At 43.1% G+C, this 26693-nt stretch overlaps 1 protein-coding gene across 2 annotated transcripts in view; it reads right to left on the bottom strand.

Annotated features, from left to right (window-relative positions):
- RERE (arginine-glutamic acid dipeptide repeats) overlaps window positions 1–26693 on the bottom strand; it is a 250854-nt gene that overhangs the window by 167891 nt on the left and 56270 nt on the right. For both annotated transcript variants that reach the window (XM_075437109.1, XM_075437111.1), the window contains exon 2: window positions 7816–8286. In XM_075437109.1, coding sequence (XP_075293224.1) covers window positions 7816–8140 — 325 coding nt within the window. In that variant the 5' untranslated portion in view covers window positions 8141–8286. The remainder of the gene's footprint in view (window positions 1–7815; window positions 8287–26693) is intronic.

Below are 26693 nucleotides of genomic sequence, written 5' to 3'. Positions count from 1 at the left end.
TACAAGAGGTTTGGATTTTGCATTACAAGCTTCTCAGGGAAACACGTTATAAAGTTCACTTAGCACACAGTGAATGTTTATCAAGCTAGAGCTCACACAACCCATGTTATTTTTACTAGTTCTTCATTACAGTAGTCAACGGTAGCAGGTCTCCCCGCGTGATGATGGAACACAGAGGGATGACTCACAGACAAAGTATGAACAATAACCTTCTTGAGAAAGTCTTATCTAAAATTCTGTTATGGAAACACGACGACAATTTCATGTAATAACAAAGATAATATGCAGAACTACCTGTGAGGCCAACACTGAGCCGCAGCCGTGCAGCACCCACCCCACCCCTGGGTACCGTCCCCTCCTCAGCGCTGCTCTTCGGTGGGGCTACACAAAAGCCAGGCAAAGCCAGAGGAACCCGTCTGCTGCACCAACCTAGAGCTGCACTTAGGACTCCATCTGTGCAGCACCAACAGCTGGCCATACACAGAGCAATGCCGGCCACATCCGAGAGTAAATAGGAACTCAGGAAATGCAGAGTCTTTATTTTTTTCCAGTTTATGTTTTCTGCTTATGCTAACAGCACACATACAGAATATTAGTTATATGCAGTTAAGTATTCGACGTAGGCTGTCGTGTAATCTTCATTATTTTCTACACTTAGTAGTACTCACCTACTCACCTGCTCTTTAAAAACCACACTTTTCATAAAGTTTCAAATGCTGAGAATAAAAACTAATTACAACTGCTACTATATCCAACAGTACAGAACAACACCACAAGTTTCAGCTGCACGTGGAAACAGTTCTCTACAGACTTCAATCAACTCCAAAGAAAATCTTTATGTGACGCTCCTACACATTTTTCAGTATTTTATGCATTTTGTTAACCCTTCTGACATGTTTTAAGGCTCACCTACTAAGCCAGGCCTTTTCCTTTTTTTTTTTTTATTCCTTTTTTTAAATACTAAAGGAGGAATGGTTAAAGAATGCATTTGTTTCCATTGAAACAAGTCTTCTAAAAAAAGATTGTTACAAGTTTTCCTCACCACTACTCACATGTGCAGAAAGGTTGAAAATGGAGGTGTAAGTGTGACAAATAAGGGGATTATAATAAACACATTAAGCAGCGCAGCTCCTGAGGTTACTCCTATTTACAGCAGCTGAAAGTCTGTCACTGAATGTCTGGTAACAGAGGGAAATGCTGAGTGCATCATGTTAAGAATACGTGCTTCCTGCAACTACGAAGCTCTTGAGGGAACAGCAGAACCACTCATGCAAAAATAGGCATCCCCCTGACAAGCTTGGGGAATCCATGCAACACGGACAGAAAACGGTCTGGACAAAGACCTCCTAAAATTAAAATGTACAGCTGAAAAGAATAATCTCATTGCATTTCTTCCTTCTGCCCAAGCATAAAATTCAAATTTTAAAGCTTCCCAGAAAAGAATTAACTTCCCCCCCACAATTTTTTAGCAGCCCAAAAACCACTCTCCAGAAGTTCAAGGTTTATACAAAAAAATTCCTGTCCATATTATGTGTGGTTTTTACATCTAATTCTGGTACAGCCACCTTTCTCAGCTGGTAACGCTGTCAGAATAAATAGAAAGCAGCATCTAGAACGACAAACACATGGGTCAATGTTAAACAGAAGCCAATCACTGTCAGATCATGAGCCAGATTGCTGCACTTCAGTTTCACCAACGTTCAACCCAAATACCAGCACACCACTTGTTAACTAAGTAAATAGAGGGAGGAAGTACTTTTATTTGGGTTTTGTTTATAGGTGTTTTTCTGAAGCTGACAGCAGTTTCTAGGTTTAAAACAACCATTTCAGCAATTTCACCAGTTACAAAGGGGCAAAGCATCTTGGCACGGTTATAATAAAGAGCACATTTAACAATTAATTCTGCCAGCAAAAACTAAAGACTAGAAATTTAGAAGTCCTAATACTTGCTTGCTAACCAAATTGACAGCAGATTTTCAGCTAGCTAGAAGAAATCTCAGTCCGACTAGTCCTCAGGTAAATACGGTTCTGGTTGCACTGTGACTGGGACCGCGCTGGCCGCACTCTGCACGACAGACCTTGATGTCAGACCTGCAGATTCCCACAGCAGATGAGCCACCATCTCTGGTTATTTTCTCACTGTGACAGTGCAGCAACCCAACACCTGCAGGCTTCCAACCCGAGCCACTGAACACTGCAAACTGTTTCATAGCTGAGGGAGTGCTCCCTTTGAAAAATGGTCGCTTATGCTATAATCACGGAACGTATCGAAGTGAGAAGTATGTAAGATCTCACTTGGATACATCTGGTGACAACTGCGCAGCAGTATTTCACAGCAGCGCATCCGACCTGCAAATTCAGTCTCTCTTTCCTTCTCCAATGCCTGTGCAGACAACAGCTTCTGGGGTTACGGTGCCTCCTAAACAGCACTGGGGACAGAAATCCAACAGAACTTTAAAGCGACACCAACCTATAAATCCAGAAAAGTTAGTACTCAAGTTGTATTTTTCAGCAGCAATATCTCACTTTCATCCTAGTAACAGTGACTTCCCATCCCTTAACAAAAGAAAAGGCAACTAAACCAGAAGTCCAGCAGCTGTCCTAAACAGTGATTGCTGGAACATCCCAGAGCAGCAGAGACACATTCCTATTTTTTTTGTATACTAAGCCAGATGTCGCAGGATCCACACGAAGCTAACTCAGCCTCTTTCTCTGCACACCAAACTGCACTTCCCGTACCTAACTCTGCAACTCTTCTTCCAGCTTCACACGGATCTTCACACACCTCGAGCAAAGAGGCTCTCCTATAAGCCATTCTAAAGCAATCTGCTAGAACACACCGCAGTCCTCCAACGCGCTACCCTCCCTGCAGAAACATTTCACCTTGCACTACCTCCTGTTGATGCCTCTTGCTGATGTGCTGTTTATACAGCTACCGATGTCACTGTAGAAACAGATCCTCATAAATCCTTTTAATTCCTGCAGATCCCTTTAAATGTTCCTACGTAGGCAGAGCAAACAATGTTGTCCTCATCTCCAAGTGACACACAAAGTCACCTGTTTTCTTGAGGCTCCAGATCAACTTCGACTTTCACCCAACAGTTTTTCCAGTCCAGCATTCCAGGTGCCATGGCTCCACAGCACTCTGCTCAGTAGCAACAATGCCCTCAGCACTGCGTTCTGTGTGGCTTCAGCGGAGCAATACCCCTTCCTGACAGGTTGAACAGACTGAGGGCGGAAGGGGACAGGGACCATACCGCTTCCTCCAGCAAAAAAGGTATGCAATAGTTCAGAGAACAAAAAGGAACAGGGCAGCAGAAGTATTTGCATAAGCAGCTACTATTTTTATGCAGATACTCCTGCTATGTACTTTTTCTGGAATCTTCACCCATTTACTTCGTAACAGCAATTTGTTAGGATATTGGAAAGAAAATATCCATTCAAGGGCAAGCTGAAGAGACATGAGAAAAATACCTTCACACCTCAGGTCCTTGTAAAACTTCCTGCATGTTATTGCCCTCCAGAACAGGGCAGGGAAAAAAGCTTCTCTGGAACACTGTCATCACTACATTGCCATCTTCCATTATGCTGGCCCGAAGTGGGAAGTCACTGACAGTGCTATTTGTTTTCCATCACACAGCTCCCTCTCCCAGCTAGGCAAGCCGTTCTCTCAACCAAGTATCAAAGGCAGGGCCTACACAAAAGCCCCTGTATTACTCAGCGGTGTTTGGAGGAGCATGGCACACGGACAAAGCCTGGGCAGCTGCTCCAAAAGCACTTCGGTCACCGAATCCAGTTCAATACATTGACAGCCGTTTGACTGACAGCATTCAGTGCTTTCTTCCATATAGAAAATCGTACATGGAGACCAATTGTCTAACCCAAACAACAGATGTAGTTATAAAGTCTGGTTTGCACAGCAGAGAATCAAAGTATTCACATTTGCTTACAGTCTGACAATCAAAAAAGTAGAACTGCAAAAAAACAGGCTACAAAACAAGACCACCAGTTTGCGAGCACACCCAGTTAGGAGCCATGTGTTAACCATATTGCACGGGGATAAAGACTGTACGGGAAATCAACCCTTTCAAACCGTGCTGTGTTTTGGCAAATCCAGTAGGATAGAAGGAAATCCATCTGCACTAGAAATGGAAGGAAATTCACCATTAAATCATCTAACTGAATCTAAAAGGAGGGGGCAAAAAAGAAATCTCAGTCTTGATGCAACTGTCTTACACTATCATCACCTTATGACAGGGAAGCCTACAAGCAAATCTAAATACACACTGCGCAATAAAAATTTATTTGATACCGTGACCATCTGTCTGACAAGAGCAAGGTAAGAACTGCAAGAAAAAAAAGAAGAAAAAAACCAAAACCAAAACAAACAGATTAGATTTGTAAGGGGATGGGAGGGAGGCTGTGGAAACCGAGTGGGCAGACGGGGAAGGGGGCCAACAAGCTTTTAGGACAGACCTGTATGATTCCCAGCTAAGCAGAGAAAATTAATTGCATTGTGTTGTCTAAGCTCTACCCAACAAATTTTATTACATGGATTAAAGCTATGCACACATTCTTTATATGTATGCAAATTAAGAACAGTATTCCTGTAGTAACAATAGTGTAACTTTTCATTTGGAAAAAATTCTAGTGATCTTGATTATCTACTTATTTACAGTTTATTGCTATTACTCCAATATAATTGTGAGCTCAGCACAGAAAAAGTAATATTCAGTGTTGGATTAAATACTGTACAGCAATGGGGTAAACATAGCACGAGATATTAACCAAGGACTTCTTAGTAAGAAAATGCAGACCTTTAACATCCATCCATATCAGATAAGAGTATTTCAGAGAAAGAATGAAACTAATGGAAAGGATTTCCTTTCCTTAAAGCCTAAAAGCTGCAAGCTGAAGACCGCTATCCGTTCTGCACACACCTTGAATTTTCATCTTTCTAATCCTTGCTGTGCAAGCCTCATTCATTTAAACTCTCTTAATCCCTCTCAAGTTCTACGTAATTTGTACCCTTAGCTACAAATACATCTCCATATATGTAACCTAGCCGTAAGACAGAAGTTAAGGTTGTCTTCTGCAATAGAGGCTAAAAGTGCTTTAGAATATATTACGCACTGGAATGCATATTCAAGATCTCACTCCTGTTAAGAAATAATGCTTTAAATAAAATTTAAAAATCAGTATAAAAGGAGAATGAGGCAACCATGTCACTCCAACAATAAGCTAATCAACATTGTGTGTACGCATTGCTCTCTGCACTTCCAGACAAGAGACAGATGTACCTTTAAAAAAGCAGAAAGAACAAACTAAACAGAAAAGTTTCAATGCTGGGTTACATCCCTCATGCTCATTACTACTAATGAAGTGTAAAAATTGATAAGCAGATTTTTAAATTACAAAACAGGTATAAAGTATCTTAATGGTCACAAGTTCTTTGGCTTTCCTTGTTCTTTCCCTCGACAACCTCCTCCAGATCTGACACAGCCACTTCCCCCACCTCCTTTTCTTCACACAGCGCAGAAAAGATGGGCAACGAGCAAACAAAGCACGCTGCCTGCGGCCAGCACCAGTCCTTGGTGAGCCTGGGCGAGCCAGCCCTCAAATCCTCTGCCAGATCCTGCAACCCCTTCCAAACTCGCAGGACAAGGAACTGCTCCCCCAGCAGCCAGCTCCCTTCTTGCTGGTTTTGCAACCACCACCACCAAAACCTGTCTGACCCAGCGCTCCGCGTGCGAGAGCGGACTGTTCTCCCCCAGCGCCAGCCACAGGTGCCCCTGAAGTCCCGCCAGGCTGGGGGGCACTTGGCCAGCACCCCCAGAGTGTGTCTCTGACACACCGCCGTGCCTGCGGCTTCACCTTGCATTTCAGCTCATCGTCTCCCCCAGTGCGTAACTCCTGGCAAGCAAGAAGGTACAAGCCGTCACTAAAGCTCTTGCCAGCCTGTGCTTAAAGCAGACTTCTCTTCTGAAAGGACACTCTCCCTAAAAATACAGCGTAGATGATCCAAGCCCTCCCCACACTACCCAGCTTTTGTAGGGTCTCTCCTCTCCTTTGTCAATTCTCTGCCAAAGGTACAAACTCTGTGTAACCACAGTGCCGATGCCTGCTGTTCTGCACGTACCCCCTCTACGCAAGTACTGCATCAGAGGTACCCCAAGCACTGCACCTTCTGGATAAAGAGCTACTATTTCTCCATCCTCCTCCAAGACAAAATTGAGATCACAAACTGATTTTCCACCTTCATTTTCAGCAGTCTTTTTGCAATAAAGCCAGCACATTGCATTGTAGTACTGGGCTCACACAACAGCTGTTCTTAACAGATTCTCAGTTATTTTTCATCCTCTGACACTGAAAATAAGACTGCCACCAAAGCTGATGCTTTTGCAGGCTCCCTATCGCTACTGCTCAAGCAACAAACATGAACTCAGCTACAAGCCCTGACCGAGAGAAAAACATTTCTTTTGAATAGTCTGAAATGTTATTTGAAGCATTTCAATAGATAAGCTATTCTGGCAAACGCTGGTAGGTCCAAGTGCAAACAGACTCTACAACTTTCACACGGACGAGCGGGGATGGAATGCAACACCTCCCCAGCCAGCAGAATGCCAGCCCGCCGGTCTCTGCAGCTGGTGCCGCCCACACACACAACTGGCATTTTAGAGCCCTTACAGCAACTACAACTGGATAGAGCATTTGAAACCTTCACATCTGTGCTCATACAATGCGATTTTCGCAGTTGAGTATACAACACCTCACGGATATATCAGACAAGATTTTACCTCATTAGTTTCCATGGTTTTAATTTGAATCTATCTCTAGTTTGTTCCAGCAGTGTTACTACAGCAAAATGATCATTTGACAGAAAAGTAATATAAAACTACCATAGCCCTTAAGCCAGTGCTTTGAACAGTAAAGCCAAACATAACTACTCCTTGTGGTGGAACAAACAACTGCAATCAACACTTTTAAAATACTATGTCAATAAACACAAATTTTTACTCAAAAATGAGGAACACAGCTAGCTAAATAATCTAATTCTCAAGCACAATTTCATTTTGGGGAAAAAGTTAGCCGGCAGCAGCCCCAGGTTAGATCTTGAAACTTTACACCAGACCCTAAAAACCTCGTGTGGCACATCCAAGACGTCCAGAGCACACCGCAAGCTTCCGCTTCTGTCCCCAAAACACCCCAGATAGACAACATCAGTATCGGCATCTGTTCTGACCTGTAGCTAAGCTGCTGTGCATAGGCACTAGCTAGCTAATAACAAGGTGGGGGAAATCAATGTCATAACAGAGATGAGATCTTAAGTCACCTGATTTATATTCCACAAACAGAACACAAGAGAAGAACTCTACAAAGAAATCACAGATTCAGAGAAAAACCCATCAGAGAGGTTGGAAGAGATCTCTACATGCCACCTAGTCAAATCTCTTGCTCAGATCAGGTCTCATTTTAAAGTTGCAGCAAAGTGCTTTATCTAGTTTAGTTTCAGAATTCCCAAGGACAGAGATTCCACACGATATACAGAAAATTCATGTAGTAGAAAGAAAAAAGGGTGTCTCTTTTTCAAAGGGGAGCTAAGTTCATTCCAACAAATCCGATACTACAAGATATAGTCATAAGCTTTTGCATAAATATCCATATTTGTTTCCAGTGGAAACGTGGCAACCTGCCCCTAGGACAATCATAGTTTAAATTAACAGATAATACACAGTGCCGTCTGCTGCAGCCAACTAACTGGCAGCTCTGGTGCACAACTACTTTCAAAGGAAACATAACATGAGAGTTTCTTACCTCCAGGCCTGTATACAACATCATCCTCTGTGATAAAGGACGTTATTTCGCCGTTGTCTGTTCTCTCATATCGGGACTTCTTCTTGGGCGGTTTCTTTTTGCTTTTCTTTGTGGACTCCTCCGTGGTGGCACTGTTGTTGTCGTTGTCCTCGTCTTCACTGTGGTCACTTTCTGCATAATTCTTGGCGCCTCCTTCCAACGTACAGCTCCGCCGGGGACGCGAGTTCTCACTCTCCCTCACCTTGTCTCTCTTGTCTCGCTCCTTATCCCGGTCTCTATCCCTGTCCTTCTCTTTGTCTTTGTCTTTTTCTTTGTCTGCTGTCATGATTCGCCACGTGCCTTCTTCTGTCCTCTCACGGCTGGGCCTCCGTGAAAGGTAGACAGTGAGCCTGGGCTTCAGTCTTCTGAATTTCTCACTCAAATCCAGGAAAAATTCAACCACTCCAACAACCCCAGCGTTTTAAAATGGTTCTTGAAGGGGGGGAAGAAAGAGGGGAAAAGCCCATGTTAATATTCAAAATTCTTTCAATCTGTGAAAATAAAAATTAAAACCAAAGAACACCCCCCCCCCCAACCTAAAGCAATTCACTATGGAAAACACAAGACAGCAAAATACAAGGTGGTCTTTTCAAGCATTCGTAGAAGTGATCACTTATGAAGTATCTGTAAAACTTTTGAAAGCTTATCTCCATCCTCAAAAAGATCTCAACTCCTTAAAAAAAAAAAAAATCCTTTTGCTCACTACAGAAATCTAATAACTTCTTGGACGGGAAGCGCTCACTGAGAACAGCGATCATTTTACGCCTGAGGCTGAACAGCAAGCATGCAAGCAAAACAACAGAATTCAGGAAGGGACAAGTGCAAGAAAGGAAGAGTCTACAACTTTTTTCCCCTCGAAGCAAATGAAAAAGTTTATCAAACGGCCGAGTTGGTTTACGTCAACAGCACCAGTAAGGGATGCCCTGCAAAGCGGGTGCAGAGCAAAGCATGCCATCTGCCAGCCCCGGGGCAGTCTGCCGGGGAGCCTTCCCCCCGCCCCGCTCTGCCAGAAACAGAGCTAACCTGTAACCCACAGACTACAGGAACCAATTAATTGTAACCAAACCACAGTATTTAAAAGTGCACTAATAAAATCAGCTTTTCCATATATCAAAAATACAATCTTTCATGTTTGCTTTCCCAGTAACGGAACACATGAAGGTGGATTTTATAACTCATCACCTTCACACATTCGTTTTCCTGCCGGGGAATAGGAAGGGAAGAGATAATCCTATGTTTTTATTTCCCTGATCATTTAATCAATACAGTTAACATCAGCCACATTATTTTTTCCTTCAGTGAAAGTTTACATTTAAAGAATTGGACTTGCTGTTACACGAGTATTTGGAAGCTTGGCCCCACGGGCCAGGATCCTCAACCCACAGCCAAGCGCACAGAACGGCTGCCTGCTGTCACGGTGAAACCCAGCTCAGCTGCTCACTAACCCCCCCCAGCACCCCGCAACCGGGGTCCGCATTCATTCCCCATGAGACAGGATTACCGTACCGCAGTCACATGAAACCTAAAGAATACCGGTCCTAATATTCTTCTGATGCCAAATCAAGAGTTTCCTTAAAACGTCGTTTGTATTGCTCAGACTGAAATATCTGGACTGACAGGTTGCGCGATACATCTCCGAGTGCCACCCAGCAGCAAATACAGTGGAATTTTTGGTCCCTTTTCTGGAAAGGCTCTAATGAATTTGCACTAATAGAAGGATTTACAAGTGCCTTTTCATACTGCTCAACAGCAGCAGTCTGTGCAGTTACAGCTTCTGCTGACTAAGAATCATAACATATCATTTTTTCTGTAAATATTCATGAAAAAAGCTGTTTCACCAAAGGTCCACCCAAATACAAAGCTAAGGTACCTTTTTTTCCCTAGTTCACCAGGATAAAGCTTAATTTACCCACAGCCAATTCATAAGTTTTCAAGAAACTACTATTTGGTGCAACCTGAAATCAAGCCACTGCGCAGAACGCTATGGCATGACATTCAGGGACCTACGAAGATTGAATGTTCATACATTAAGCATCTGAAACCACATTAGCAAAGGAAAAAAGACTTTTGATTTTTAAGAAGTCAGCAATCCTGTGTATTTGAAATCTCTTCAGTCTTACATGAATCTCAGACTACAATATTCTTGTCCCTGTTGACTACTACTTCCAGCAGTGGAAACAGCCAGAGAGAGACAAATTGCTTTTGCTGACACAATTCAGGCTGTGGTTCGAATCTCCCAGGCATTTCCTGAATGAACCGATCATCCAGGTAGGAAATGATTCTATTTTCTTTCCTCCTTGCAGCAGCTGCCATCATTCTGATAACACACAAGGGGAATCCAATAGAACTCCAGTGGAGAGGACTACAATGAACCCGTCAGTTGCCAGAGAAGCTGTAGATAATAGCGATAGCAACAGTCTACAGGGACTCGGTAAGAAATGTCTTAAGTTTCCAGAGGCTAGGAAATTCCCCAGCAGCAAGCTTGAGGGTTTTTTCTATTGTTGTTGATACAAAATTAATTTTAGAGAGTAAATAATCTATCCATTTTCAATGACAACTAATTACTTTCCCAGAGCAATCTAAAAATTACAAGTAGTGGCCTCTCAGCTTATGTACAAGAGATCTTTACGTTCTTCAGGGCTCAGAAACTAAAGGATACACCTAAAAAATTTTATTCCATGACCTCCAAGCATGGCTAAAATCCAGCCACTTCTGATGATTCTTATAGAGTAGCCCCAGTTCTCAACAACTCAATTTTTGAGTTAGGTACAAAACCACAAGAAACCAAAGCCTAAACAAAGCAGCTATCCTTTCAGAGGTTTTTCCATTGCTTCTTGTCTTGTAGCTTATCACTACCCCCTCCTGTTTATTAAGACTTGAATGCTGTTTACAAGTTAATTTTGGAGATTTAAAAAAAAAAAAAAAAAAGGAAAAAAGCCAAGGAGCAATTCCTTTTAGTCTTGTTTTCACTGAAGTCAAGAATGTTTTAGCAGCATCTAAGAAGCATTTGCATTGAAATACAACATTTCTCCTTGCTACCTCCCCACTTTTTATTTACTAACACCAGAACCCAAAAGTAAACAGCCATTTATAAATACAAGCATACACCCAATGTTTGGAAGGATCTCTTCAACTGTAAAATCATAAAGTATCTTACAACCGAAATACTACATTATCTAAGCCGAAGCATTTGGATTTCATCTCACATATTCTTAATCCACCCACCAACCACAGTGGAACTGGAGACTACTATCAACTCCATACTCAAAAGCCTAATCACTCTGGACCAAAACGTAAATACTGTGAAAATGTATCTGCTGACTCAACATTATTCATCAATTACAGATGTTGTGGTGGGTTAAGCACTTTCATCTTTCTATATGTAATTATGCATGAATATGGAACCCATAAAACCAACACCATGACAAAAATTACAAAAATATTCCAAGCCTTTTTTGTTCCCTAAAGGAAACTGGGATAATACATCACGTGTATTGCCAAACACAGTAGTGACACAGATGTTTAAATCTGGATTAGGACAGCAGAAGCAAATCCACTGAAAATCTTCAGTGGTTTTTGACAAGCTCTGCAGCTTGGGTTTCCAGTAGTTTTGCTCCCTGGCAGCTCCTCATGCTCGCTATACCAAACACCCACCAAAGCAGCTGCTTCTGCCATCATACTACAGGAAAGAAATTCAGATTACAGCACCACAGGTTCAGGAGTATTAACTGCCTTTGATACTGGTTTACTGCTTCTTCCACAGGGAATTTTTTAGAGATTAATCTCAGAAAGAAGACATTTAAGCTACAAGGAAAACATTCATTTTATGATGCCCGAGCCTGTTGTACAAAGGAGTGGAAGAATAGCCTCTGCCTGTTATTTGTTCAATGCAAGTTGAAAAACCTGAGGAAAAATGTAGCTTTGCTGCAATCAGACTCTAAGATTTTTGTTGTTGCTGTTATTTTTCAGCTAACACCTCAGGATATGTCCATCCATCCAAGTAAGTTTTACGTCCAGTATGGGATAACTTTATTTATCCTCCCAGTTTGTCACCGGACATTACAGGCTCTTGTTACCTTAAAATGTTTACAAGTCCAGCATAAACCAAAAATGTGTTTGCGGAGCTACCCGCTGAACGAACAGAGGGAGCCAGGATTCCGGGAGGAGGCAGAACTTTAATCCAGGAGTCTGGGCCAGACGCGATGCAGGCAAGCTGGCAGTAAGTGTCCCAAGCAAAGGGAAGTCTGGAGGCAGGTGTTCCACCCCGTCAGAACACCGGCCCTGCAGCATCCTGCTCCTGAGTACAACATCCCCAGCACACTAACCGCTTGCATTTTTTATACAGAAAAGGTGTTTAACGTTGCACAACAGTTTCTCAGAGCAGTTCAAAGTATAACAACTTCAGACAAGTCTCAAAGGTGACTCCTCTGCCTGCAGAAGTTCCAGAGGAACACCTCGGCGCAAACGAAGCTGGAACGCAAAGCGCCAGGGTTACAGTCCCCGCACTCCCGAAATGCTCTGTTGTACCTGGCACCTATTGGAGAGGCGGCGTGAGAGCATCACCACCCCAGAGAGCAGCTCGGAAAGGTCCCAGCCCCTTCCCAGGACACCGGCTGTTCCTGCATCTTTCTACTAGTCCTTCTCTAGCCAAACCCAGCAGCAGCCAGGGGTTAGATCCGACTCTCTCACTAAACGCTTGTCAGTTCCACCCCGAGAGAGAGAGAACCAAAGATATTATAATGAATATGATAAGATTTGCCCATGCATTTTCAAATGCAATCTCAAAAAAAAAAGTTATTGCCAAAGTATCTTGTGAGAAATCAAGCAGGCAAGATTTAACCTTTAAACTTAATTTAAAAAAAAATGAAGTGCAGAAGTTCATAATCGTTCTTTTCAACTGATCATTACCCCACATTCACCTGGTTAAGGATTTTCCTACAGCATTTTAAATTTAGTTCAAATTAAAGTTTAATCATTTGTTCAGACACGAAAAGTCAGGACAGCGAGATACTGCTTCTCCAAGAAATGAGTTATAGGCACATCTGGTCGGTGAAGTGGATAGAGAACTGGCTGAATGGCAGAACTCAGAGGGTTGTCATCAGCGGCGCTGAGTCTAGTTGGAGGCTGGTGACAAGTGGTGTCCCTCAGGGGTCAGTACTGGGCCCAGTCTTGTTTAACTTCTTCATCAACGACCTGGATGAAGAGCTAGAATGTACCCTCAGCAAGTTTGCTGACGACACCAAACTGGGAGGTGTGGTAGATACACCAGAAGGCTGTGCTGCCATTCAGCGTGACCTGGATAGGCTGGAAAGCTGGGCAGAGAGGAACCTGATGAGGTTCAACAAGGGCAAGTGCAGGGTCCTGCACCTGGGGAGGAACAACCTCATGCACCAGTACAGGCTTGGGGTGGACCTGCTGGAGAGCAGCTCTGCGGAGAGCGACCTGGGTGTCCTGGTGGACGACAGGTTAACTATGAGCCAGCAGTGTGCCCTGGCTGCCAAGAAGGCCAATGGGATCCTGGGGTGCATCAAGAAGAGTGTGGCCAGCAGGACAAGGGAGGTTCTCCTTCCCCTCTACACTGCCCTGGTGAGGCCTCATCTGGAGTACTGTGTCCAGTTCTGGGCTCCCCAGTTCAAGAAGGATGAAGAGCTACTGGAGAGAGTCCAGCGGAGGGCTACAAGGATGGTGAGAGGACTGAAGCATCTCCACTACGAGGAGAGGTTGAGGGAACTGGGCTTGTTCAGCCTGAAGAAGAGAAGGCTGCGAGGGGACCTTATAAATGCCTACAAATATCTGAAGGGTGGGTGTCAGGAGGATGGGGCCAAGCTCTTTTCAGTGGTGCCCAGTGACAGGACAAGGGGTAATGGGCACAAACTGAGGCACAGGAAGTTCCGTCTGAACATGAGGAGGAACTTCTTCTCTCTGAGGGTGACGGAGCACTGGAACAGGCTGCCCAGGGAGGTTGTGGAGTCTCCTTCTCTGGAGATATTCAAGACCCGCCTGGACAAGGTCCTGTGCAGCCTGCTGTAGGTGACCCTGCTTCGGCGGGGGGGTTGGACTAGATGACCCACAGAGGTCCCTTCCAACCCCTACTATTCTGTGATTCTGTGATTCTGTGATCTGGGCACTGAGTTACCATGGCCAAGCTGCAGTGACCCCACTACACACAGCTCTGCAGTTATTTGATCTACACACCTGGAAACCATTATCAGAGCAAAAGGCACACATACTACCTCTTTCCACATTAAGTACTTAAACCTCTGAACTAGTATTAAAGAGTCAGGTTTTAAAGATAATGTGCAAGCAAGTCCAACAGAAATGCTGTGAGACTGAGACAGGAAGGCATCTAAGCATGCAGGGTAACTAAAAACACGGAGACAAGCTCCTTTTTCTTATTTAAGCCAGACAGATAAATCTTTTAACAAGATTTGTTTGGTCATGTGTTACCGGTCTTAATAAACACAACTGGACCATTTCTCTGTAAGCTTTTAGTCTCGTATTGCAAGATAAAAAGGCACTGTTTTCAGCAAATGCCAGAGTAAAGGAAGTATGTGCCACAACTGCTAGAGCTCCTTCCACAGAGTTTTTCTAATTTTGATGTCAAGGAAGACTTTTAACTTGGTTTTAGCGCAAAGGATTAATTTTTCTTGGGGGGGAAAAAAAAAAAAGGAAAAAAGAAAACAGCCCATAAAGACTTCCCCATATACTCTCAAGATTTGAAGAACTGCTTTAAGAAAATCTTTGAGATCATTTGTGGAAAAATAACCCTAATATTAGGAAATCTCAGCTGCAACAGACAGAACTAAGTGCTAATCTGCAAGTATCAAAATGCAGCACTCGTACTACAGTCCAAATACACACATGCCTGCTTCAAACACACAGCAGAGTAGTTTCCAAGCAGCTCACCCTTCAAAAGATCCCACCTTCATTAATGAAGCTCATTAACTGCATGGGCTCCACCTCCCTGGAAAGGCACACACAAGTTTAAACTTTAAGTTTCAGAGAAGACTGTGAACATCTGTACAGGCTACACACAACTTTCTCTCGCATTCTTTCCCCGTCTTCCATTTGCCGTTGAAAATGCAAGTTGCAGATATTCAGAGTGACAAAGTATTTTACGAGTTCATGCAGAATACTCCCCTGCCCCCCACCCATTCATCATCCCAAACTGGAGAGCCAGAGCTACCAGCCTTTCGACAACAGACAGCCACACGCTGCACACCAGGGTCAAACTCAACACCAAGCCAGCACAGGACTTGGACCACAGACACAGGACCACTACACTCGGACAGTATTTCACACAGTTTGGAGTGAGAGTTTATTAAAGCTACTGCCCCAGCTTTCGTAATCCAGATCCTGCCGAGTTTCCCTACAGTGTTTTCCAACCAACCGCCACGTACCGAGCCTCAACGCAGCGCTCTCCCTGCCAGCAGCGGGGAAAGGAACACGCGCAGAGGTCCCGAAGGCAGCAGCACAGAACCGCCCTACCCGGCAGCACACACAGAACTGCAAGCCTGTCAGTACCAGAGCTCCATAGACAGCACCGGGCCTTCTGTGCCTTTAAACTTTGTGTTTCAACAGAACCCAAGACTTCTGTCACATCCCATAGAGTATTCAGTGGATGGCTGCCAAAGGAACGGAGATTCACGCAGTCTTTATTACCGCCGCACTACTCGTTGTGCTGTGTTCGGTGTAACATTGCTACTCCTGCACCTGAAAAACAAGAGTGAAAGCCTGACAGGGATGGAGCTGAGAAAAGGTGACCTCAAACAAAAAGGCTTCTGACGTGCTGCACAGTGACTTTGGCTGTTTGTTGTTTGGGGTTTTTGAGATGTTGAGGTCGGGGGGAGTCAGTTCATAGTTTGAGAACACAATCTGGAAGTTGTTTCAACAGATGTTAAGAAAGACCTGGTTATGAACGCAAACACAGCCACGCCAATTCAAGTTGCATTCTCACATCAAATAGGAAAAGAAAATGCCACCAACTTACACAGCCTTGAACCAAAACAACTCTTTCTGACTGGCATTACTTAAAGAAAATGTTGATAGCTAACATCTGTCTAACAAACCCATGCAGCGCTATCTGTGGCAGCATTTGAGCATTTCTAAAGCTCTGAGATCTCCAAATGAAGTAAGGTAAATATGATAAGTCTTTTATTACTTAGGACTCATCCACTAAGTTTTCAGCAAGCTTTACAGAATAATTGACTTCCACAGTTCTCTCATATATACCTACAGACACACAAACTTTATTCCTACAGCATTTATGTGCTGGTCATAAAAAAAATTTAATTTTCTTCCTCTATTCTCAAGCACCGTGTGACTCTTCCCTGCAGACTATGCCAGTCTAGTCGGTGCCTCACTGGCTTTACAGCTGAGTGGGTGCTGAAGGGTCTGCTGCCTATTCTGGAATGCTCACAGCATGAGTCTACCACCCTCCTGGAAGCAGCTTTGCTCAAAGTCTTTTAAAAAGCTCTTACGAGTCTCTCCGATGAATTATATGCCTCTTATCAGTTGTCTTCCTTATCTCCTGCAATGGCATTTCAAGTTTATAACACAAATATAGCACTGGAACACTTCAGCCAGTAGTGGTCATTATGAGTTACATATTTACAGTCCATAGCTCTTGTAAGCCCTCTATGTGCACGCAATTAAAAGCATGCTTGTTCACTCTGAACTGCTCTCTACTAATCATCCCCAAATGGTTTAAGCAGCTAGCGTGTAGAGAAAGAAACAAACAGGCACCAACTTCAGCGGCAGCTCTCACAGCTGAGAAGCAACCTCCACTTGAATAAAGCCAGGCAATTCAAGGTGTTGCTCATGACAGACAGTCTGCTTTCCCCCCCCCTTGCTATTTACCCAACCTGACCTGGGAAAAGCAAAACAAGAGATCTCATATTTCTGAGCCGTGCCTTACACCAACTCTGCTCCCAGCTGTCAGTTTTTAAATCACAGCCTGTATAATGCCGCCTATCAACACTCTCCCGCTGCACATTCCACCTTCACGCTGACGCGCTCCGACCTGGGATATTACAGCATCATTCTGAAATCCAGCTCGAGGGTCTGTTTGACAGACGAGCTATGCAGGATGACAGCTTAGGTAAGATCATTAAGTCCCTCTCTTCAACACAATGTTGATGCTGCAAAACTTAAAGGAACAGGAGAAAAGAAGAGAGCGAAGGAGATTCCTCCCAAAAGCAAAGCAAGATTTCAGAGGGAAAAAAAATTATTTCTGCATTCATCAACATAACAGGCTATTCTGCAGATCTTCAGAGTTACACCTTCAGAGGAGGAAGACACTTGGTTTCATTTCACTCAAGAACATTTCAAGCATCTGTAAATCTTTCCTCAGAAAGCAGCCAGGTTTACCAGGCAATTCTGAGGATTTTTGAAGATTGGAGTGGTGAGGAACCGAGAGGAAAGGGATGTTTCACTTTGTGGTATTCTAGTTGGCATAAAACAGGCAGAACAACTACCTACCTGCAAGAGGTCACAAATTCAGTAAGTACTAAGAACAACATTTTACAAGACAGCCAGCCTTTGACCCACAGAGCAGACTGAAACACCAGGGATAATACTGTCATATCAGCTCCTACTTCCTCCAAAAACGGTCGGGCAATTTATGTACCATATTCACAACAGTGATCCATGAGGAGGAACTACTTCTCTCTGAGGGTGACGGAGCACTGGAACAGGCTGCCCAGGGAGGTTGTGGAGTCTCCTTCTCTGGAGATATTCAAGACCCGCCTGGACAAGGTCCTGTGCAGCCTGCTGTAGGTGACCCTGCTTCGGCGGGGGGGTTGGACTAGATGACCCACAGAGGTCCCTTCCAACCCCTACTATTCTGTGATTCTGTGATTCTGTGATTCTGTGATCTGAGAAAAGCTTTCTGAGAACACCTGCTTTTAGATAGTTTTACACATAGGCTTCCATAAAAGTAATATAATTCCAAGTAAGTCACAATTCCTCCCCACGTTAATTCAAGAGCAGCATCATAAAATCAAAATAGTCTTAGGAAGTTTCTATACTCCCAATAAGATTGCCCAGTTTTAACAGATAAATTAGCTAGACTGTCTGTTCTCTCTCTTGCTCTTCAGCGAGGAATCTAAAAAGCAGCAGGGACACTGGAGCTGTCTGCACGCTCATTTATACGAGGCTGATAGCTCAGCCAGCAGCCGAAGAGTTCAGCCCTCACCCACCACGCTGTGATACCCAAACCATCAAGACAGCCCCCCCCGAACCCTGCGCCCCTGTCGCCTCTCACACATACCACCAAGCTTAAGGGCCAAGAGGCCACTTCAACACCGCAGAGCAACCAAGATACAGAACTACGACTACAGCACAGAACCTCAGATCCCAGCCCACTGTATTGATCCACTCCATTAAATCAGGATGCTTGGAACTCCTCTCGCCATTTCAAAAGGTGCCCTAATGGCCTCTTATAGTCATAACATACAGGAAGAAACAATGATCAACAGACAGTAAATATGAAGCCATGTATTTATTTCTTTTTCTCTAAAGTTATTCAGGCTAATGTAAATGATTATTACAATATAGGTCTGAGTAACATGAAGTAGTTGTCCCACAACACCATCAGAAAAAATAGGACTTTTTAAAATGTCCATATAATGCAACATAGCTCCCTCACTTTAAAAGGCTATTAGGGGAGAAAAGGCCCAAGAGACCCGTAAAGAGCTGCTATTGTAACAAGAACTATTATCTAGGGAATTTAATGTCATTTGGAGCCAAGAAAACATCTGCATTATGAGGTTCCTTAACAACATTTAAAACAGAAAAAAGTTAAACAAGAACTTGTTATGATACACACCAGATTTTGAACAGATTCTGCTTTTATCATGCACAATTACTTGGCTTTCCTTCCAGCAACCACATCAAGCCAGAACTGGATTTGCAGGGTAACTGTTCAGCCAACAAAACTCAGATAAAAGACAAAAAGTGAGATGAAGGTGGAAAACCGAAAACAAAGGCAGTGGCAACCAGGCCACCATCCCCACCACAGATCAGCCATGGGAGACAGTCCACACGCCAACAAATAAATGGCACTTTCTCCTGATAAATCATCAAATATTGTAAAAAAAAAAAATCATCTGGTGACAGAGTTCTCATAAAAGTAAGACAGCCTTTCAGAAGCAAAAACAGCAAACTCTGAAAGCATGTGTATGGATTTCTTGACAGGCAAGTCTGCGGCCAAAAAAACCCTAATCTGTAGTGTGTTTACAAAAATAGGTAACATTTAAACTTTCCCAAATGCTGTAAATTCAGACCAAGGAAACACCAACACAGAAATTAAAGCATAAAGAGAAAATCCTGGTACACCACAGCAAGCAAGCTAACAGTAACATTAAAGAAAACTTCATGAAACAGAATCGTGTGTCCCTTTCACAATAGCTCTAGGTTCAAAGCACACATGACTACCAAATTTCCCAGTACATCACACACCTATGCCTTCCTGTGAAGTCACTTCTTTTAAGACAGAAATGAGTTTTGCATAATACTGAAAACCTTCATTTGTCTGTGTTTATTAGAATGAGACCATTGCTGCTTTGCAGGCAACTGCAAATGTAACTACATCTAGAACCCTACACACAACTACTTTCAATTTCCATTCCAAGTTTTACTTTGGTACCTCCATCTCTGCAACATGTCTACAAATACCTACCAAACTGTCCTTCCCTGTATGTATATAGCCATGCTTTTCTCCATTGGAGGTTTCATTTTTAAACGGCTGAACGCTCAGCTGCCCTCTCGCAATCCTTTCATCTTCTAGAAAGCCTCCAAAATAGCCTCATTGAAATCACCCAAATGAAAACTAGATCGGGTTATTTTTGGAAAAGCCTTTTGAGCAGCAAAGGCAAAACCTCTGGTCTTCAGCCACATGAACTGTTTTATTTAACTCCACACAACGGCCTGTGTACTTGGACTACTCAAAATGGAAGAATAACTGCAGGGTGGGCTCCTACGATGCGCTGGCTGACCAGACATTTCCACTGAAATGCGGCTATAATTAAAGCAATTTCTCTCTAAAGAAAGCAGTGTCCCGAGAGCTGCAGAGGCCATCTACCAACTAAGCAAAGCTATGCCACTAAAGCACTCCATAAAATTCCACAACAATGGAAACAAAAAAAGTGTCCTCTTTCATACGGGCAAAAAAAAAAATAGTACCGTGTTATTAGAATGGGCAATAGATATTAACAGGACATATTTTTTGTTGTCCACTGTTTTAAAATACTTTTTACATAAGCATCAAGACAAAAGATATTTCTGTCTAGGGAAACAGTTTTTAATTCCAGACATCGGTCTCATTTTCTCTGAGGAGCAGTTTATTGTGGTTAATGACAGAGCAGCCGTCAGAATTATTTTTCCTCCAAAGCCTCTCTCCCCAGTACAGCAGCACTGTTGTAATCATCAGATTAAGTGTGCTTATTCACGTGTGAAATGCAGGCCTGATCTCAGTCTCATATCATAGACCATCTTCAGCGAACGGTCAGCACATTCTTCATAATTTCGTAACACTTAACAACTGAAACGTATTCAATTACATCTCACTTCCTTTACTGCAATTACAGGAGACACTAAATACTCAGTATTTAAAGCAGTAAAACCTTCTTAGTGGAAGTGCGACCATTGATCTTCACTCTTCCCCTACACGAGCAGGTTCTGCTATGAGGCAGTAGGAACATTATCCAAAAAGCAAACCTACACAGTACTGCGTGCAAGGAAGCATCAGCACAAGCACCGAAAGTCGTGAGACAGAGGAGTACTGTTTAAACATCAGTTTGTCTGCAGCAAGCCTACGCAACAGCTCATTATCCTCTATCTTATTGCTGAAGATTTTAAAATACGTGTTAAAAGGTATTTGCAAAGAGAGTCTACATTTCAAGAAATTATTATGATCTCTTGTATGACCTTGAGGGATAGAAAACCAAAGCTATCTATATTGGCATTTAGCTTCCAACATATTCTCACCCCAAAAGCAGCCCCAGGTGTCTTAGACATCGTGAATACACCCAGTACAGGCCAAGGTGCCCCTGAGACCCGCAGTAACCTGTCTCCAGACTACACTCACAGGACTCCGCAAGAAACAAAGCACACACCCACCTCCTCCCCACACCCTCACCTCCACCACTCTAAGGAGAAAAAAAAAAAAATACAGAAGAAAATCTCCACTCCTTACACACACAGGTGTATCACAGTAAGATCTGTCACTAATCCAAAGTCCCTGACTTTATCTTCTCGCCTCTTCAGATAGTAAGGACTTTAATCACCACAAATATCCAGGCATGATTCCCTTGTTCAACGCGTAATATTGTGCAATTGTAATACTTCATTTCATTTTAATCAGAAAGGGCCAGCTCACTCCCACACCATCATCAGCCAAGACTGAATGCGTAAGATAACAAGTGGCAGTGAACAGGTAATTAGGAAATATTCTGTCTCTTCATGTTGTAAGTTTTTTAACACAACAGATCACACAAATCCCTCAGATTTTTCTTGAGAAATACCAAGGGAATTAGAAGATGCATGTTACCTTAACACATAGGATCATGAAAAGCAGATTAACAAACTAAAAGGCCTTGTCTACAGTCATTTTTAGATTATTCTTTGTAGTAACATTTGCTCCAGCACCAGCAAGTAACTTCTACTACAACTCTCCTAATACAACTGAACCACTTACAATCAAAGCACTGTACACAATATGCATCTACAAGAGCAAGAGAACAGGTGGAGTTCACTACTGACACCAAGACTAGCCGTTATTTTTTTAAAAACGGACCACAATAAGTTTCAGTACATTCACAAAACATCACAGTTCACACAAACGGGATATTTTAAAGGTTGCCTGACTTCTGGACCTGCTTTCCCACAATGTTTCAAAGCCTCGAGGTTCCTTCACCAAGTCCAGTGTGCGCCAGAGACGCGGCGGTGAGCAGCAATACCTTACGGAACTACAGACTGCAGTCAACAAACTGATCAGCCTCAATAACTGAGCATGTTCTAAACTTTCAGGTTCTTTCTTATGTATTTTTCTGCCCAGCAGAATTTTTTACTGCCACAAAGCAGCATCCGCTCTCATCAGCATTTATTTTAGCACAGCGTCTGTGAGAATAACCACCACGGAGCTCCTGTCACCCTAGCAAACCACAGCAAGGAAGCGACCGCCGTCCTGCTGAGCTGCTACCGCTACCCCCTCCGCAGCGCTGGGAAGTTCTCAGCGGGTTCACGCAGGCAAACAGCGTCTGTGTTCAGGCCACATCCAACAGCCCAGGGAACTCACTCGCACCCTGTCCTCACCACCTTCCGTACCACACACGGATACCAGATTTCTCATTACCTCCATGGCATCCACTACGACTTCTCAGCACACAAGCTTCTGTAAGTTTTTTCCCTTAAGTCTGGTTCACTTTTCTGGAAGTCAGTGAGCTTCCTTTTAAAAAAAAAAAGTGAACATAATATCAAAGATCACAGAAAAAATCACCTTCTTTGTAGCCATGTTACTGCTCCTGGGCAGCAACCAACTGAATTCTTCGTTAGATCTGAAGGACTATTTCTGACCACAGGACCAGTTCACAGGTTGCTCACACTGGGTGTTTCAACACTACACCTGATGTCTCTACCCGCAGTCTCTGCTACAAGAAGGACTGCATCAGTAATCTGCTGGCCACTGCTAATGAACCCACCCGAAAGGGACTTCGCAGCTGGCTGCGTCCTTCATGGGAAGAGGAAGAAAACATTAAGAAATGCTCCAAGTGATTAGTCTGCTTCTAACCTAAACCAGGGGGAAGTATTTTAACACTGCATGAAATAACTTCTGACTTCAGTCATGCTTCCAACACTAACGTAACTTCTTCCAGCACTCTCAGCAGATACTCTCCACTATCGTAGGACTGAAGTAAGGGGATCTCATGTAACAGCATGAGGCAATACAGTTGTATTAACGTGCTTAGGTCTAATCTTGGAAGCTGCTGAGAACAATGTTGCAAAATTAGACCATAAGCCATTAAGCGTAGAATAACCGACGCAAATGATTACTAAGCCCCACATGAAATTTGGTGGCTTCCTTCACGTTACAATACCACCACATCACCATTTGCCACCAGTAGTAGTCGGGAGATGGCAGAGGTACTGTGGCAAAAGTTTGGTTTTGTGGCCTTGAGCCTTGACCTCCTTAAAACCAGGACTACTCATCTGTGTGTACTGAATGATACGTTCTCACAAAAGTAAGAGACCTGAAACATTTCAAAAGCATGAGCACATAAAAAAAGGAAAGTGTCCTTACCTTTCATAATTACATCCTAATACCCCATAACATGCAAATTAAGACCACACAAGCCACGTATGAAACTGAAAACACCTGCAAAATTCGGGGGTTATTTTTCCTCAAAGTAGCAGTATGAAATTCCTAACTCTATTTTCAAGGTAAAGTTTCAAGGCTAGACACCAGTAACAGCTCCAAAACAACATTAGATTACCAAAACTGTTTGCAGTCTATAGGGGACAAGACATCAGGTTAACCATAAATCCTTCCCAGCAGTGCTTAATCAATCTGTGACCAAGGCACATCTTTCGAGACCTTCTTTATTCCCACAATAACATAAACCAGGATGATCCTTTAGCAACCACAGACAGCAAAACAAATTACAGTATTTATCATAAAGATCATGCAATAGTTTTACTTGAAGAAGGATACCTTTGAAGATTCTTGTCTATGAAGCTTCCACCACTTACGGCACATGAGCATTCAACAACCAAACAAGTAGGAGTTCAGAAGGATGTTGTGTCACAAAGCTTTTTCCTGAAACACTAAACTAATCAGAAGCTGATTTAAGAGCTACTTTCAAAATACTACAGAAGAAAATTCACCAAGTGCCAGTAACCCAAGCAACTGGGACCTAATTAAATCTATCCTACACTACAGGGATTAGCCTGTTTTCTCCTCCAGTCCTGTAGCCGCTCCCAGGAGATAACATATACAGCCACTATGAGATTTATTACTTGCTGACTACTTCTTAACGTATGCTGAATTATGATCTGGCCTGTGAATAGAAAGGACTTTGTTGTAAGTGGCATTTCAAAACAATTATGCAACTATTTTTTATTCAGAATACGAAATAAATTTTTACTTCTAGCTTTTTAGTATCAAATGGCATTGACAGGGCCAAGTAAGAACAAGATAAACTCCTCTAGAAGACATTCATCGAGCTCTCAGTCCAACAGCAAAGCAAAAAACTTCTAATCACTTTTCACTAGAGCTGCGTACGTTATTTCTTTGTCCATTACTTCCTGGATGGGTCTAACTTCACTCGCTGCTTCAAGTTTAAAAAGCTCCCACAAAGTAATAGCTGGGGGGGGGGGCAAACTAAAACCCAAAAAAGCCAACAACCACCGCCTCAAGAAAAAACCAAAGCAACAACTACTGCAGGAGTTCTGAGAAAAAAATAAAATCCCTATTTAATTCTAGACAGAAAATACACACACAAAAAAAAGCCAAAACAAAACCACATACGTTTTCATATGTTTTCATATGTTTTCCTCATATATTAAGACCTATGCTTCAAAACAAAAATAAATTGAAGACAACACATGCACACAACATCCTAAAGATAATCCCAGGGAAAGTTTCTATTACTCGTCCTCTATCCACGTACTTATCTATGGGACTCAATCACTCGTTTACCTGCTTAAGAAGAATAGTTAATATACTTTAGAACTTCCATGGAAGCTAACTGAAAACCAGCTTCAGCTACTGGTGCATTTCAAATGTTCCAGCTGCATTAAAAAGCCCATTTTGCAGGCAAGGGCAGCAGTGTTCACACAGCATGTCTGGCCTGATTGGGGTTTCCCGGAACGCCGAGATAGCCAGAACAGCAATGCAAAAAACACACTGCGGAATCGAATCTCATGCTTAGTTTAATATTTTCAACGGGTATTTCAGCTGCATCAGCTGTCTTCAGGAACCTTAATAAAGATGTAGGAGCACAGAAAAGGCAGCCTTCTGTGCGGTGTGCTCTTTAGCTTGCTGCGGAATAACTGAGGGATTCCTCGGAAGCAGCCTGGTAAGGACTCGATTTTTCAACTACGAAGAAGCCTAGGACAGAAACCTGACCTACCAGTTGAGCTTTAAGTCATGGCTTTGTACCAGGGTCGGAGAGTCTGCTCACACCATTTTAACAAAGCTCATACAGGCCTGCATGTGCAGGGACGGTGTCCTACCCGCGTTATGTCAAGCTTCTGCCATGCCAGAGGGCTTTGCACAGACATCCAGCCGAGATGCTCGTGCCACCACCACCGCACCGAGATGAACACAGCAGCCAGCAAGCCCCAGCCAAGCTCACGGAGCCAAAGCGCCAAGGCTGGCCGCCTCCTGGGGCTCTCCCACTCCAACTCCCCATGACACACCACAGCGTGGGTTTCACAGAGTAGCAAACGACCTCAGAATTTTATTACCCTGACATATGATGCTTATAATTCATCTTCAACAACAATTCTCTATATTTGAAATGAGCCAAGAGATGTGCTCTGAGCAAAGATTTTACTGCTGGAAATTTTGTAGTGCTCCTGAAATCCTAAACCACTGCTTAACTCCCATGTGGATGCAACAGAACAAGATGGTTATATCTACCTTTGGCATCTCAGAAACCACAGTACATCCTCAGAAGAAAAACAGTCAGCCAAAAGCAAAGATACAATAAAACTTGACACCAAAATATAACTTTATACAGCAGCAGTTGTTAAAAAAAAGTCAAACTCTCAAGTTCAGCTTCATTCCACTTTATATTGCCAACTCCATGCTCCAAAAATCCACAAGAACGGCTTTTACCAGCTGCATGGAGTTTGTGCATCTTTCTCGGGCACACCTCAGACAACCAGTCCCCCAGATGCAGACCGACCCTCAAGTACCAGCACACAACGCGACACGTCAGAGGAGCTACCAGTGGCACCTGCCCATCCTCCCCACCACCCTGCGGGAAGAAAACCCGCAGCAGTGGCTGTAATCAGGGCACGCTGCTGAACGCCAGTCAACCGCCAACTGCCACGCAAGCAGCTAAACCATCCTTCCGCAGGGAGGGGACTTCCAAAGGAACCACGAGTAAAACAAGCAATCCCCAGGTAAACCATTCCTAGTGGTGATTTAGAGATCACAGCTATACTTCAATTTCCATATGAACAACGTTGTAGTCACAAATTGTATCATTCAAAGCCACAGATCTCATTTGTGCACCAAGTCAAGCTAGGCTAAAACTTTAATATTACTTTTTTTTTAAATCTCAAAAATTCACATTGATATTCCCCATGTACTAGAGCATTTAATCACGTGCTACTTGAGTTAAAAATAGAGCATCACGACTGTTCCTTTCCAAACACCACCTTTTCCTGATGTCAGGGCCGCACACAATTACCCTACCAACAGGCAAAGTTACAACAGCCCTACTCAGTTGCAACTACTACATCCATGAAAGAATTCTTTCAGTTTACACCTGAACATGCTTCAAATTCCCCTAGCAACAGTGGCATGTAGTATTGTAAAGAGAACAGACCTAAAGTGAAATATTATCAAGAACTGAAAAACCTCACAGAAAACCTACACAAACAGATGGCATAATTTGTTTTTTTAAATGCTACTTAGCATTTACAGCTGGAAGTGGCAAATATCTAACATGCTTTGAATATGCAAATTAGAAGATCAACACAGAAGAGGACAATGCAATTTGTTTTAAAGACAGGCAGTCATAATGTTGAAACAGACTGCAACCAATTTTCATGCACTATTCATAATTACTTTATTACACTGTGAAAGGGTAATCAGTTTCCAAATGATC

Source organism: Opisthocomus hoazin, chromosome 16 (genome assembly GCF_030867145.1).
Source record: "Opisthocomus hoazin isolate bOpiHoa1 chromosome 16, bOpiHoa1.hap1, whole genome shotgun sequence".
Lineage (NCBI taxonomy): Eukaryota > Metazoa > Chordata > Aves > Opisthocomiformes > Opisthocomidae > Opisthocomus > Opisthocomus hoazin.
The sequence above is the reverse complement of the archived record's forward strand: the minus strand, read 5'-3'. Positions and strand labels throughout refer to the sequence as shown.